The sequence below is a fragment of the Bubalus bubalis genome, chromosome 16 (genome assembly GCF_019923935.1).
Source record: "Bubalus bubalis isolate 160015118507 breed Murrah chromosome 16, NDDB_SH_1, whole genome shotgun sequence".
Lineage (NCBI taxonomy): Eukaryota > Metazoa > Chordata > Mammalia > Artiodactyla > Bovidae > Bubalus > Bubalus bubalis.
In genome coordinates this window covers 3,866,705-3,882,382 of record NC_059172.1, presented here as the reverse complement: position 1 = coordinate 3,882,382, position 15,678 = coordinate 3,866,705, and the positions used below count along the sequence as shown (strand labels likewise).

The window sequence follows — 15,678 nt, the reverse complement described above, 5'->3', positions numbered from 1 at the left end:
CTCAAGATATTTGCTGCCTTCGTGCATTTGGGCACTGACTAAATTAACTAAGAATACCCCTAAAAAATGACTCAAATTCCCGGTGGTAAGATTATATGTTCAGTTCAGTTGCTCAGTCGTGTCTGACTCTTTGCGACCCCATGAATAGCAGCACGCCAGGCCTCCCTGCCCATCACCAACTCCTGGAGTCCACCCAAACCCATGTCCATCGAGTTGATGATGCCATCCAACCATCTCATCCACTGTCATCCCCTTCTCCTCCTTCCCTCAATATTTCCCAGCATCAGGGTCTTCTCCAATGAGTCACCTCTTCACATCAGGTGGCCAAAGTATTGGAGTTTCAGCCTCAACATCAATCCTTCCAATGAACACCCAGGACTGATCTCCTTTAGGATGGACTGGCTGGATCTCCTTGCAGTCCAAGGGACTCTCAAGAGTCTTCTCCAACACTACAGTTCAAAAGCATCAATTCTTTGGTGCTCAGCTTTCTTTATAGTCCAACTCTCACATCCATACATGACCACTGGAAAAACCATAGCCTTGACTAGACGGACCTTTGTTGGCAAAGTAATGTCTCTGCTTTTTAATATGCTGTCTAGGTTGATCATAACTTTCCTTCCAAGGAGTAAGCATCTTTTAATTTCATGGCTGCACTCACCATCTGCAGTGATTTTGGAGCCCCAAAAAATAAAGTCAACCACTGTTTCCACTGTTTCCCCATCTATCTGCCATAAAGTGATGGGACCGGATGCCATGATCTTCATTTTCTGAATGTTGAGCTTTAAGCCAACTTTTTCACTCTCCTCTTTCACTTTCATCAAGAGGCTCCTTAGTTCTTCTTCACTTTCTGCCATAAGGGTGGTGTCATCTGCCTATCTGAGGTTATTGATGTTTCTCCCGGCAGTCTTGATTCCAGCTGGTTCTTCCTCCAGCCCAGTGTTTCTCATGATGTACTCTGCATATAAGTTAAATAAGCAGGGTGACACTATACAGCCTTGACGTACTCCTTTTCCTATTTGGAACCAATCTGTTGTTCCATGTCCAATTCTAACTATTGTTTCCTGACCTACATACAGGTTTCTCAAGAGGCAGGTCAGGTGGTCTGGTGTTCCCATCTCTTTCAGAATTTTCCACAGTTTATTGTGATCCACACAGTCAAAGGCTTTGGCATAGTCATTAAGCAGAAATAGATGTTTTTCTGGAACTCTCTTGCTTTTTCGATGATCCAGCGGATGTTGGCAATTTGATCTCTGGTTCCTCTGCCTTTTCTAAAACCAGCTTGAACATCTGGAAGTTCACAGTTCACGTTTTGCTGAAACCTGGCTTGGAGAATTTTAAGCATTTCTTTACTAGCATGTGAGATGAGTGCAATTATATGTTATCATGCCTTAAAATGAGTAAAGCACAGCACGAGATCCACTGATGGAAATAAAGGAGGAAAGATGAGGTAGATACTAGAGGTTATGACTATGTGTTTTATAATGTAACCATTCAACAGATATCTGTTAAATGGATGAATGGATACAAGCAGACTGAGCTTCAAGCAGAATTCTAAGCACATAGGTTGAAGAAGACCTTGAAAACTTATCAGAAATATTTCTCCTCCATCACCATTCCATTCCACACCAAGAAAAAAATTTTAAAATGGCTCCCATGGGAATAACAATAAACTATCGCAACCCCTGAATTCAAATGGAATAAACCATCCCTGCAAGAATTGCCCACATTTAAATAAAGAAAAAGTCACCAAAATATTTCCTCCCCATTCCGTTCTGGTTCCTCAGTGCCTTCAGTTTGACAGTAAATGAACTCTGACCAGATGGCTCTTTCTATAAAGACTCTACACACACACACACACACACACACACACACACACACGTGCAAACACACACACACAGATACACACACACACAGATGTGCGCACACAGACACACACACACACAGACACACACACGCACATGCACACACACAGAGACACACATGCACATGCACAGGCACACACACAGAGACACATGCACACACACACAAACCCACGTGCACACACACAGAGACACTGACATACGCACATCCACACAGACACACACACGCACACACACACACACACAGACATACATGCACATGCATGTGCACACACACACACAGACAGACACACATGCGCATGCGCGCACACACACACACACACAACCTTGAGTATAATAACAGAAGTCTATATTGTTCTTACTTTAGTTTTATTCTCTCTTCATTCAGTATGGCAAGAACAAAATCAAATTCATCAACTACGAGAAGCAGCACCTGTACTTCTGCACGGGTGAGTCACCAGGAAGCCACAATCCTTATCATCCCATTTCCTTGAAGCAAACAGTTGTCAAGCCAGAAGGCATGACTGAAATCCTCCCACAGAGAGACGATCCCAGGTCTTGTGCCTCAAAAAAGCAGCATGTTTTATTTCAGACTTACTTGGGTGAAATCTGAAGAGGAAAACAGAAGAGTGATTAGGCATTCTTAATGGGCATCTCATCACTCTGGCTACTGTACAAGGAAGGAGATGCTCCAAGAAGGATGGGAGGCAGGATGCCAATCAAGGGGTCTGGTACCTGTGACTCTCATCCTGGATAAATGAAATACAATACTTATCAAGAAGAAAAGGATAGTGGTGTATGGATAGGGGGGAAATTAGGAAAAGAATGCTCAAGCACTGACAGTAGGTGCCCGAAAAAGCAGAGTCTCACGATAAAAGTCACCTTCCACACACCTTCTGTGTGGAAGAAAGTTGACTGTTCCCACAGCTTACATACAGCTGTAGAAGGTATTTTAGTGGACAGATACACACACACACACACACACATAATAAGACAGGTCTGGATATGTTCTAGGCTTGAGAGAAAATAGGATAGCTTAATGCTAATATCAATAAAAATATTAGAAGCAAAAATGTTTTGCTCTTAACCAAGTCAAACTCATGAAAGCCCACAAAGAAAAGTTTAGGACCCCAAAATATGCTCATCTGAAACATGCTTACTCATTTGGAAAAGAAACCCAAATTAGAGAAGATTGCAAACATTTCCTGTAGATCAGTGGTTCTCAACTAATAGCATTGCTGCCCCCAGTGGGACATTTGACAGCGTATAGATCCTTTTTTGATTATCGCAACAAAGAGGGAGGAATGGTATTGACACCCATGGGGCAGAAGCCAGGGATGTTATGAAATGTCTTACAGTACACAGAACAGCCCTGAACAATAAGAATTATCTGACCCTAAAATGCCAACAGTGTTAAGATAGAGAAAGTGTTGCAGATGATCTGGCTTGCCCAAACATTGGCCACCAGTGGTCATCTGTCTTGTGCCTGACCGGGATGGCCTGTGAGTCCTTATTCTGAGACATGAGGCTCAACCACCACTGCAGCCTCTTCCAGAGCTAGAATCCTGAGGACTTATCCTAATGCAGTTATTCTCTTTCATGACCAAAAAGGGTGTGGAGGTCATTGGTGCCCCAGTTTGAAAGGGAACTCTTCCAGCCCAGACAGATGTGTATTCATATAAGAAAAAACTGCTGGAGTCTCTTTTCTGAACTCTCCTCCTGTGTATAGTGAAACAATACAGCCTTAGCTTATGAGGAATGGATGAATATTGTGGCTTCACTGCAGAATGCCCAGCTTAAAAACCACATCATCCTCAGGAGCTGTTTCATTTTGTCATTTTCTTTCAAATGTCTTCAGTGTAGTATGACAGGTACAAATGAGTCATACTCAACCTGTCAGAGAGTCTTGACATTTGATAAAAGTGGCGAGACAGCTTTCATGCAGATTGCTGTAGTAGGGAAAGGTAATTCAGTATAGGCTGAGCTCAACTCACCAGAAATGAAAGGTGGGAGACTTTTAAAACACGGACACATGCTAAAGGAAATTAGTGAAAGAGGATAAAAGGAGGGGAAGCTGGTCATGTGGTTAAGCCACGTGTGTCTTCTCACTGGTGCTTATCAAAGTCAAATTCCTACCCTCCCAGAGGCTGCAGGACAGAGCCAGATCCTCAAAGATTGTACTTCAAAGGGATGACTCCCAAGTCCTTGAGAAAGACACTCTGGATCAGGGACAATCCATCCCAGAGGGACACAGTAAGAATTTTATAATTGTAAGTTTTCTAACAATGATTGAAGAAAAGGAGGTCAGAAGCCTACTGAACAAGCAGTAAGTTCTCTGGACAGTCTTGAACTTTCTCAAGAATTTTAAGGGTGCTGGAGTCATCCCAGGAGCACAGCCTTGAATTGTTCTTAGAAACTATTTCTAGCATTTTTGCGAGTCTCTTAGTGTGTAGGGTGGACAAAATCATTTATGCTGACAGTTTGCAGGCTTTGAAAGTTTACAGGTCAAGTTTGAAGCCTCATCAGGAAGGGGGCTCTAGAGCATCTGACTCAAGTTTGATCAAGAAGAGAGTTGTCGAAATGTGAAGGGTCTCCATGAGACTCCTACCTGCTCCAGGCAACTTCACTGGTCCTGGGGGAGAGGCAGGTAAATAACTATCTGGCCAGACTCAGTATGCCTGCTCTGTATCTGCCACCTCGACATATTGTGACAGGGCCCAACACAAAGGATCGTGAAGGATTGAAGGATTCCAGGGACCTTGAGAAAACTTGAAAGCTCACAGCAGAAGCCCTTCCAGGATGCCTTCATCAGGAATGACTTAGATCTTCAAACCTTCCCTAGTCTCCTTAAGGGAGCTTGAACCAAAGTCCCGGTTCACCCTCAGAGACTCTAAAAGCCCAGCAGCATCCAAGATGTGGTTGTGGATCTCCACCTTGCATCCTTCTCAGGGGCAATATTCCAGGGGTAGCATGTTAAGGAGATCAACTCCCACTAGCTTCCACAGGAATATATCTGCTCATTTGTTCACCATCTTCTTGTTTTTGTTTTTTTTCAGTTGGGGCCGCCCTTCTCATGCCAGTATATTTTAACCTGGATTCCATTCGAGCGATGTACTGCAGAAGGTACTGGGAGGTGAGCAACTCGATTGTTTCTCTAGAGCTAGATCAGGCTGGTAGGAAAGGGGAAAGGTAAATGCTTGGTCCTTTCCAGACATAGCTTCCTTGAGTATCAGGATATAAGATTTAGCCAGTTTTATTTCCACTAGCTTAACTTTCAAGCACTTCTTTCCACAGGACATTGCCTGGGTCAGCAGCTTTTATATCCGCTATTTCATCACATTTGGCCCTTTCTATGGAATCTTCGGAACCCTGGTGCTCATATACTTAGTCAAGTAAGAAAACAATAATATCTCCTACTCTTATTACCTGGATGTTCCTCTTACCTTTCTTACTTGATCTATTTATGATTAGCAATGATTAGCAGATTATGACACCAGGCTGCATTCTTGTAGCTGAGACATTTCCAAGAAAATCTGGGATGAAACAGCTGAAATAGTTGAATGAGTTTCTTGGAAACTGCATTTGCCCAATCTTGCCTTTTTTCCCATGTGATTAATTCCCAATTACAGAAGGCAATGGCACCCCACTCCAGTGCTCTTGCCTGGAGAATCCCATGGATGGAGGAGCCTGGTGGGCTGCAGTCCTTGGGATCATGAAGAGTCGGACATGACTGAGCGACTTCACTTTCACTTTTCACTTTCATGCATTGGAGAAGGAAATGGCAGCCCACTCCAGTGTTCTTGCCTGGAGAATCCCAGGGACAGAGGAGCCTGTTGGGCTGCCATCTATGGGGTCGCACAGAGTCGGACACGACTGAAGCAACTTAGCAGTAGCAACAATCCCTTACCATCTGAGGAGGATTAGTCCCTGGACCCACCTCAGTTACCAAAACCCAAAGATATTCAAGCTCCATAGTCATCTATCCATATATGTGGTTTCACTACTGTGGATTCATGCAACCAGTAATCTTGTAGTACTCTGGATTTACTTAAAAATATCCACATTTAAGTGGACCTGCGTGTTTCTCAAAGGTCAACTGTATTCTGCCTGATCACCAAGTCCTTCAAACTGTAAGCCAGCTGGACATCATAATTCTTACCAAAGATAATAGGAGGCCAGTTTTTTAAAAAGTTACTTTACGACTAGAGATTTTCCCCAAATCAAAATGACTTTAAACTGAATAACCCTCTTCAACTTCCCAATTTATTCCTTCCTCATTCATTTGCACTACTATTCATAACAATAACGGTAGCTACTATGCATCAGGCAATTTGCTAAAGGCTTTACATGCATTATCTTATTTGATGTAATCAAAAATGCACAACCAGGCAATGTAGATAGTATCAATTTCATTTGTCTGATAAGAGAACTAAAGTTCAGAGAAATTAAATCACTTACTCAAGAGCAAGGGCCAGTGGCAATGCCAAATCAAAACTTGTACCCAGTTCTATCTGATGACAACAGCCAAGCTGTTAATCACATTGCACATATCCTTAAATTGTTGTTGCTTTAGTCGCTAAATCATGTCTGACTCTTTTGTGACCTCATGGATTGTAGCCTGCCCGGCTGCTCTGCTCTGGGGATTTCACAGGCAAGAATACTGGAGTTGGTTGCCATTTCTTTGTCCAGGGGATCTTCCCAACCCAGGAATCAAACCCGGATCTCCTGCATTGGCAGATGGAATCTTGACCACTGAGCCACCAGGGAAGCCTGACCTTCAGTTATCTAGGTATCTTCTGAGCCTTGCACCAATGCCTACAGAAAATACTGGGGACATGCTCTGGTACAGTAGGCTGCAAGACAGGTAGTGTGACTGAATACCTAGTATGTCATCTTTAGATATAAAGGCCTGCAAAGATGAAAAACAAACAACCACCACATGATTGGAACCTTTGAGTCACTGCCATTTCCTCTACTGCTCAGCCAGATCTGCCAGTGGTTACGCAAGCCCAGTGAGTGGAACTGAAACTCCCCAAGGAGTGATCATATCTTCTTCTTATTTTCTTAAAGGCTTCTTGAAAGTCCCTGGATTGCATATGTTACCCAGGTGAGCCACATACCAATGAAAATGAACACAGAGGAGAACCAGGACTGGTTCAGCTCTCAGGTAATAATGCTGTTCCAAGAAAGCATCCACCAAAGCATCCTGATTACCATCTGCTGACCTCAAATGATGTTTATTGGAGGCTTGCCAGGGGCCAGGCACTGTCAACTGTTTTGCTACATCTCATGTAGTTATGTGCTCAGAATATTCCCACTTTGCAAATGATAACATTCAGGTATGAAGAAGTTGCACAACTTGTGCAAGATCACAGAGCTAATAAGTGGCAGAAGCAGGTTTTATTTATTTATTTGGCCACACTGTGTGGCATGCAGGGTCTCAGTTCTCCTACCAGGGATCAAACCTGTGTCAGCACACAGTCTTAACCAGTGGACCAGTGGGAGTTCCCTAGAAGTAGGTTTTAAACCTCGGCAGTTTGATTTCAGAAGCTTTGCTCTTAGCTAAGGCTTAATAAACTACAGTCCAGGGGCCAGTCTAGCCCAGTCTGTGTTTTTGTAGTTTTATTGGAACACAGCCACACTCATACATTGCATATTCTCTAGGATAGCTTTCATTCTAAAAGAGCAGAACTGCGTAGTTGTGATGAAGAATTGAAACATTTACTGTGCCGCACTTTACAGGCAAGGTTTACTAAACCTGCTTCAACATGATACAGTCTTTCAATGAATCTCACACTCCTAGAATAACAGAAGGGAGAACCCTGGAATCCCCCTCATTTCATTGTATAGATAGTGGGGCCCAGAGAGGAGAGTCAGCATTCTCGGCAAGTGTGCTGTTAATGATTAAAAGATTCATGACCCATGCAGAATACCACTGCCTCCTAAGCCTGACACTGGCTGTGCCGTGATTAACTGGAGAATCCAGTCATCATACTGCTTCCTTCTCCATGCTCATTTCCAAATTCAGTGGACATTCCACACAGTAGTGGTTCTCAATCTTTTTGGTCAAGAAACCATTCTTTCTTTTTGGTCAAGAAACCACTCTTAAAACTTATTGAGAACATCAAAAAGCTTTCGTTTGTGGAGGTTATATCTACTGATACTTACTTATATCTACTGATATCTACTGATACTTTTTAATTAGAACTGAGAGTTTTAAAATATCTATGAATTAATTTTAAAATAATAAGATAAATCCAATAAAGGTTAACATCAGAGTGATGACATCACCCCATGCTTAATAGCCCCTGGAAGAACCGATGCTATAAGCATGCATGAGTGAGAATGAAAAAGCCAAATACTGCCTCAGAAGTATTATGGGAATCATTTTGACCTTGAAGATCCCCTGAAAGTGTCCTAGGGAACCCCAAGGTGCTCTAAAGCACACTTCAAGGAACCCTGACATAGAGCAACTTCAAAAATAACATTCAAAATGCCAACAACCCTAACAAGAATTAAATCTTAGAAAGGCACTGAATAAAAATCACATTCATAAGCATTCTAAGTAGTCTGGAGAATCCTATGAACTTCTTCTCAGTCTGTCTTTGTACAAAATAAAATACATTAGATTAAAAAGGAAGCTACTTGTATATATTAATAAATGCATTTCTATGCACAAAACCCTTGATTAAAGCCCTTGCATGCTTTATTCCCCATTTAGAAGTCCTTTACATCTATTCTGTGGTAATAATATTCAAAGTCCTATAATTTCTACCAAAGTCCTACAATCCTGCTTCCATTTGCCAAAGTCCTTACTCATGATACCTTAGTCTTCTGATTTTGAGGGCTGATAGTGACTTACTCCTCTCAAATCCTATTTACTTCTTCGTATCTATTGCCTTATCTATACTTCTTAGCAAAATGTCTTATTTACTTCATAATTGTAAGGTCCTTGAGACCTGGGATTTATTTTTATCCCTCATGGTTTGTTACACAAAATATGTACTCAATCAGTACTTGTTGCATGATAGATAAATAAAAGAGTAACAATCTCTTGTTTGACATGTGTTGATTTACATCTAATGTAAGCTTTTTCTTTGCAGGTCTTGGCCACCTGTAATGTTGAACAGTCCTTTTTCAATGACTGGTTCACTGGGCACTTGAACTTCCAAATTGAGCACCAGTAAGAGAAATAGTTTATGATAAAGGGCAAGGGCTGTCACTAATAACTGTCCTCCATATAGTCCAGAGCACTAGACTTGCAATCTTAAGGGGAAAAAATGAACCAGGATTCTCTAAAGGATGCTATTTTTCAATTAACAACAATGATAAAGAAAGGAAGAAAGAAATGAAGGAAGTGTCACAATTGCGAGTTCAGTTCAGTTCAGTCACTCAGTCGTGTCCTACTCTTTGCGACCCCATGAATCGCAGCACACCAGGCCTCCCTGTCCATCACCAACTCCCGGAGTTCACTCAAACTCATGGCCATCGAGTCGGTGATGCCGTCCAGCCATCTCATCCTCTGTCGTCCCCTTCTCCTTTTGCCCCCAATCCCTGCCAGCATCCGAGTCTTTTCCAATGAGTCAACTTTTCGCATGAGGTGGCCTAAGTACTGGAGTTTCAGCTTTAGTGCCATTCCTTCCAAAGAACATCCAAGACCAATCTTCTTTTTTTTTTTTTAATTTTATTTTATTTTTAAACTTTACAATATTGTATTGGTTTTGCAAAATATCAAAATGAATCCACCACAGGTATACATGTGTTCCCCATCCTGAACCCTCCTTCCTCCTCCCTCCCCATACCATCCCTCTGGGTCTTCCCAGTGCACCAGCCCCAAGCATCCAGTATCGTCCATCGAACCTGGACTGGCAACTCGTTTCATATATGAAATTATACGTATTTCAATGCCATTCTCCCAAATCATCCCACCCTCTCCGTCTCCCACAGAGTCCAAAAGACTGTTCTATACATCAGTGTCTCTTTTGCTGTCTCGTATACAGGGTTATTGTTACCATCTTTCTAAATTCCATATATATGCGTTAGCATACTGTATTCGTGTTTTTCTTTCTGGCTTACTTCACTCTGTATAATAGGCTCCAGTTTCATCCACCTCATTAGAACTGATTCAAATGTATTCTTTTTAATGGCTGAGTAATACTCCATTGTGTATATGTACCACTGTTTTCTTATCCATTCATCTGCTGATGGACATCTAGGTTGCTTCCATGTCCTGGCTATTATAAACAGTGCTGCGATGAACAGTGGGGTACATGTGTCTCTTTCCCTTCTGGTTTCCTCAGTGTGTATGCCCAGCAGTGGGATTGCTGGGTCATAAGGCAGTTCTATTTCCAGTTTTTTAAGGAATCTCCACACTGTTCTCCATAGTGGCTGTACTAGTTTGCATTCCCACCAACAGTGTAAGAGGGTTCCCTTTTCTCCACACCCTCTCCAGCATTTATTGCTTGTAGACTTTTGGATCGCAGCCATTCTGACTGGTGTGAAATGGTACCTCATAGTGGTTTTGATTTGCATTTCTCTGATAATGAGTGATGTTGAGCATCTTTTCATGTGTTTGTTAGCCATCTGTATGTCTTCTTTGGAGAAATGTCTATTTAGTTCTTTGGCTCATTTTTTGATTGGGTCATTTATTTTTCTGGAATTGAGCTGTAGGAGTTGCTTGTATATTTTTGAGATTAGTTCTTTGTCAGTTGCTTCATTTGCTATTATTTTCTCCCATTCTGAAGGCTGTCTTTTCACCTTGCTTATAGTTTCCTTTGTTGTGCAGAAGTTTTTAAGTTTAATTAGGTCCCATTTGTTTATTTTTGCTTTTATTTCCAATATTCTGGGGGGTGGGTCATAGAGGATCCTGCTGTGATGTATGTCGGAGAGTGTTTTACCTATGTTCTCCTCTAGGAGTTTTATAGTTTCTGGTCTTATGTTGAGATCTTTAATCCATTTTGAGTTTATTTTTGTGTATGGTGTTAGAAAGTGCTCTAGTTACATTCTTTTACAAGTGGTTGACCAGTTTTCCCAGCACCACTTGTTAAAGACATTGTCTTTAATCCATTGTATAATCTTGCCTCCTTTGTCAAAGATAAGGTGTCCATAGGTGCGTGGATTTATCTCTGGGCTTTCTATTTTGTTCCATTGATCTATATTTCTGTCTTTGTGCCAGTACCATACTGTCTTGATGACTGTGGCTTTGTAGTAGAGCTTGAAGTCAGGTAGGTTGATTCCTCCAGTTCCATTCTTCTTTCTCAAGATAGCTTTGGCTATTCGAGGTTTTTTGTATTTCCATACAAATGTTTGCTGTGGGTTTGTCATATATAGATTTTATTATGTTGAGGTATGTTCCTTCTATTCCTGCTTTCTGGAGAGTTTTTATCATAAATGGATGTTGAATTTTGTCAAAGGCTTTCTATCTTCTTTAGAATGGACTGGTTGGATCTCATTGCAGTCCATGGGACTCTCAAGAGTCTTCTCCAACACCACAGTTCAAAAGCATCAATTCTTCAGCGCTCAGCTTTCTTTATAGTCCAACTCTCACATCCATACATGACCACTGGAAAAACCATACCCTTGACTGCTGCTGCCGCTGCTAAGTCGCTTCAGTCGTGTCCAACTCTGTGCGACCCCGTAGATGGCAGCCCACCAGGCTCCTCCGCCCCTGGGATTCTCCAGGCAAGAATACTGGAGTGGATTGCCATTTCCTTCTCCAATGCATGAAAGTGAAAACTGAAAGTGAAGTAGCTCAGTCGTGTCCAACTCCTAGGGACCCCATGGACTGCAGCCTACCAGGCTCCTCCATCCATGGGGTTTTCCAGGCAAGAGTACTGGAGTGGGGTGCCATTGCCTTCTCCCATAGACTTGACTAGACGGACCTTTATTGGCAAAGTAATATCTCTGCTTTTGAATATGCTGTCTAGGTTGGTCATAACTTCCCTTCCAAGGAGTAAGCATCTTTTAATTTCATGGCTGCAGTCACCATCTGCAGTGATTTTGGAGCCCAAAAAATAAAGTCTTGAGTAAATGGAGTGAAATCTTGGAAAAGTATCAGTGACTCAGTTTCCAGATTTCTATGGGCTTAGGAATTGGTGATTTCCTTGCATTTGCTTTGTTGGCAAAACCTAAGAAAAATCAGGATACTTGGGTAACCAACTTGTGTTCAAATTTAACTATGCTATAATTCAAATATTTACTTATCTGTGTCTTTAGAGCCAAGTTTACAAAATAACTAATGAAGTAGAGTCCCTGCTGCAATTTCTAAATGGTATCTGGAAATACTTAACCAATGGGTCAGTTACAGAGAGGAAACGGGTAGTTCACACCTTGATGCAAGTTAAAACATTGAGAGTCAATTTCTCCAGAGTATCAGGGAAAGGCTTTCCACATTCTCTTTGTCTAAGCCATGTGAGTCTATGACAGTCAAAGAAGGAACAAGACCTTTATTTGTTCCAGGAATTTTTTTCATTCTATTTCTCATATTAGGGCTTGAAAATTTCAGCAAAACAAAAAAAGGACTATTACTCATAGTTTTATTAAAGGAGAGGTTTACATCCAAGACGGTCATCTGGCTGACTAATGAAAACTTGTGATTAAAAATCCATGTCTCCTCACTTCTTATTCTTTTCCTAGGACTTTTAGCTATTTACCATGACTTAATATACATCCATCTATTCTTGCTAAGGAAGTTAGAAAGACTAAGACAGAGATTAGCAGGGGTAGGGTGGGCGGTTCATTCTCTCTAGTTCTGTGGGTAGTTCTAAAGAGTGGGTCATTTTAAATGGTAGAAAGTTCTAAATGATATACTTTCATTGGATCAGGCCAAAAATAAACAGTTGATGGAGCTAAAACATATTCCCTTAGTTCTTCCTAAACATCTACCACCCACAAGGCTTGTAGAGGTTTAAGGGATAAGATGAGTCTGCCAGCAAGTTTTTTAACTTCCCAAAACAAAAGTATTGTGGAAGGTCAAGGTTGGGTCTGCGTGGCTGATACCATTTTATTTTGTAAAAGGGGAAAGGGAACTTTGGGTTTCTCCTTAGGTCTGAGAAGTTTTATGTCTCCTTTCTCTGTTTCCTAGTCTATTTCCCACAATGCCACGCCATAATTACCACAAGGTGGCACCTCTGGTGAAGTCACTGTGTGCCAAGCATGGACTACCATATGTGAATAAGCCCATATTGAAGGCATTTGGAGATATTATCAGGTAATAACAGTCCCTCAACCCACAGCTCTCATTTCCCTTCACTGTTGGTCCCCAGACTCTTCACTGCTTTATGAATCATTCAGCCAATAGCTGTTTATTATGGAGCATTCATGTGCCCAGTATGGAAATGAGGCTCTATACAGAACAGCACTAACACAGAAATGATAACAGTCATTCCTACCATTTAGCTTCTGCCTTCTGGGTACTTAGTGAAAATACCTTGATGCCCTACTAAATTTCAAGCTTCTTATAAACCAGGGTTCTGTATTATTTGTCTCTGTATCACCCACCTTGACATGCTTTAGAACTTAACCGGTGGGAGGGACTCTCAAATCATCTGGTCCAGGGTTGCAAACTAAGATGCTTGCAGGGTCTGGTGGGGCAGGCAGGGGTGACTCTTCCTACAGGAACTGAGAATCCATAATCATCCTGAAGCATTCACAGTTCCCTGGAGGATCCTTTGCTCATCAAATTAACAGCCAAAGCCTTGGTTGTATAATTTATCTTAAAATTAGGAAAAAGAAAAGCAAAAGCATCTTTTTAATATGAATAAATAAACCAGCAAGCCTAGAGCTGGTCAGATCTGATCCCTGAACAGTGACCCATCTTCACTCTCCACCACTGCCCTCCTCCTTTCCTGCCCTCCCGATATCTGGCCTCCCTTCAGGCACTACATAACTCCCTGCCCCTTGCCATGACATATCCTTGGTCACCTTTTCTCCTACCTAGAATAATCTCCCAACTTGCCACCCCCCTCCTGTCACCTTCTCAAGTTCCGTTCACTCTCCAAAGCTCACCTGAAAGGTCTTCTTCATCTCGGTCCTCCCTTGCCCCCAAGATTAAACCCGTCATGTGCTCTCACAGCACCTGCTCTCAAAACACCTGTTTCTCTTCATTTCTGATCCTTATTACAATCATGATTTAATAGCATATTGGGTAATAAATTATGTAATATGTGTCTCCCAATGTAGACCACAGCTCCAGGTGGAAAGACTCTCACCACTCCTACTCACAGCTGTATCACCAGAGCCTAGAAAAGTCTTTAACTTTATAAAGTAGGAGAGGTAGGTGGATACAGGTTAGGTTGGTATAGGTATATGATTTACCTTGTAGAAATTCAGTAGAGATTTTTCTTTTAATATGGAGAAAAGAACAAGTGATGCTTTGGAGTACAGAAGAAAAATAATTGAAAGAAAAACTCAATCTCTTCCATATAGAAATGCTGATGGACTGTGGGCTGCCAGGCTCCTCTGTCCATGGGATTTCCTAGGCAAGAATATTGGAATGGGTTGACATTTCCTTCTCCAGGGGATCTTCCCAACCCAGGGATAGAAACTGTGCATCTTGCATCTCCTGAATTAGCAGGCGGATTCTTACCAGTGAGCCACCTGGGAAGCCAGAAAAGGTGGACTCACCTTCTAATACATAAGTCAGTGTATTTGATTCTCCACACTGGCAAGATAGAAAGACATTTTTCAGATATAGCTGAAAATGATAATGTTGCCCTGAATTAAGTAAAACAGCAAATGTTCCATGAAGTAGCTCCTTTGACCTGAGTGTCGCCTACTCACAATTTTGTCTGCTCCTCTCGCAGGGCCCTGAAGAAGTCCGCAGCCCTCTGGATGGATGCTTACTACAGCCATCCAGAAACATAATGTGGATGTGCGTGAGTCTGTGTTAAAGAGAAAGCCACATGCCCCAAGGTGTCACTTGTGCTAAAGCTCATGATACCAAACCTCTCTAATGCCTGACTTACTTGCAGTTTTAACCTTCCCCAAAGTGAAATTTTAATCAACTGTCTGTAATTTTTCCGGTCAACTATCTGTATTTTTTTTGGATCAGCTATCTAGGAGGTAATCTGTTGTCCTCCATCCCTGACCCCAGCCCAGAGGAAGAAGAGGATAAAACCCTTGTCATCCCCTCCCCGTCACTAAAAAGGGTGTCTGCCCTAAATATACTTTGCTGAGAGCTTCCTTGCCCCTCTCTTCTTCTGATAAAAGCCTTCCATTTGCCCAACCCCTCAGAGCCCCATTTGATTAACTTTGTTCATAAATCACTGAATAAAGCCGATTCAATCATCAAATATACTCAGTTGAATTTTTGTTTTCTAAAAGCTTGTTCAATAATCTTCCCAGAGGAGAAGACCCAAGGCCTGCTACTTTCACGACTCCCCGGATCACTGAGCACTGGTTAGAATTCAGATGATCCATCCTGCAGATCATTTCTGCCCTCTACTCTTTGGCCACAGGAATAAAGATGGCTTGATTGGCCAGACCTCTGTCTCTGTAACCAAGCAGGACCCTATGGGGCCTCCTGGCAGCAGCTCCCCCCAAAAGGCAATCTTGGCACATCCTCTGCTTTATTTCCTCTCTGAGGCACCAGAAAATAGTACTTGATGCAAATTTCCTGAACAGTTCTGCATATAGGAACCCATCCCCCCACCCCCACCACCAAAAGGAGGAACTACTTTTTGACCATGAACACATAGCCCAAGGCCACCTAGAGCCTAAGAACTGAAGATGGGAACCCCTGTGCCTCACCATCAGCCAGTCAGAGAACTGTACACAAGCTGATCCCAAACCCCGGGACCTCCCCTTCACGTGCCCTTAC

The 15,678-nt window shown here is 42.2% G+C and overlaps 1 protein-coding gene across 4 annotated transcripts in view; it reads left to right on the top strand.

Annotated features, from left to right (window-relative positions):
- The window catches only part of LOC102404433 (fatty acid desaturase 2-like protein FADS2B), a 44,338-nt gene extending 29,183 nt beyond the window's left edge, over positions 1 to 15,155 (top strand). For all 4 annotated transcript variants that reach the window (XM_044929106.2, XM_025266040.3, XM_025266041.3 and 1 more), the window contains 7 exons: positions 2,248 to 2,308; positions 4,916 to 4,992; positions 5,154 to 5,251; positions 6,930 to 7,026; positions 8,963 to 9,042; positions 12,943 to 13,068; positions 14,663 to 15,155. In XM_044929106.2, the coding sequence (XP_044785041.1) occupies positions 2,248 to 2,308; positions 4,916 to 4,992; positions 5,154 to 5,251; positions 6,930 to 7,026; positions 8,963 to 9,042; positions 12,943 to 13,068; positions 14,663 to 14,723 (600 nt within the window). In that variant the 3' untranslated portion in view covers positions 14,724 to 15,155. The remainder of the gene's footprint in view (positions 1 to 2,247; positions 2,309 to 4,915; positions 4,993 to 5,153; positions 5,252 to 6,929; positions 7,027 to 8,962; positions 9,043 to 12,942; positions 13,069 to 14,662) is intronic.
- The last annotated feature ends 523 nt before the right edge of the window (positions 15,156 to 15,678 follow it).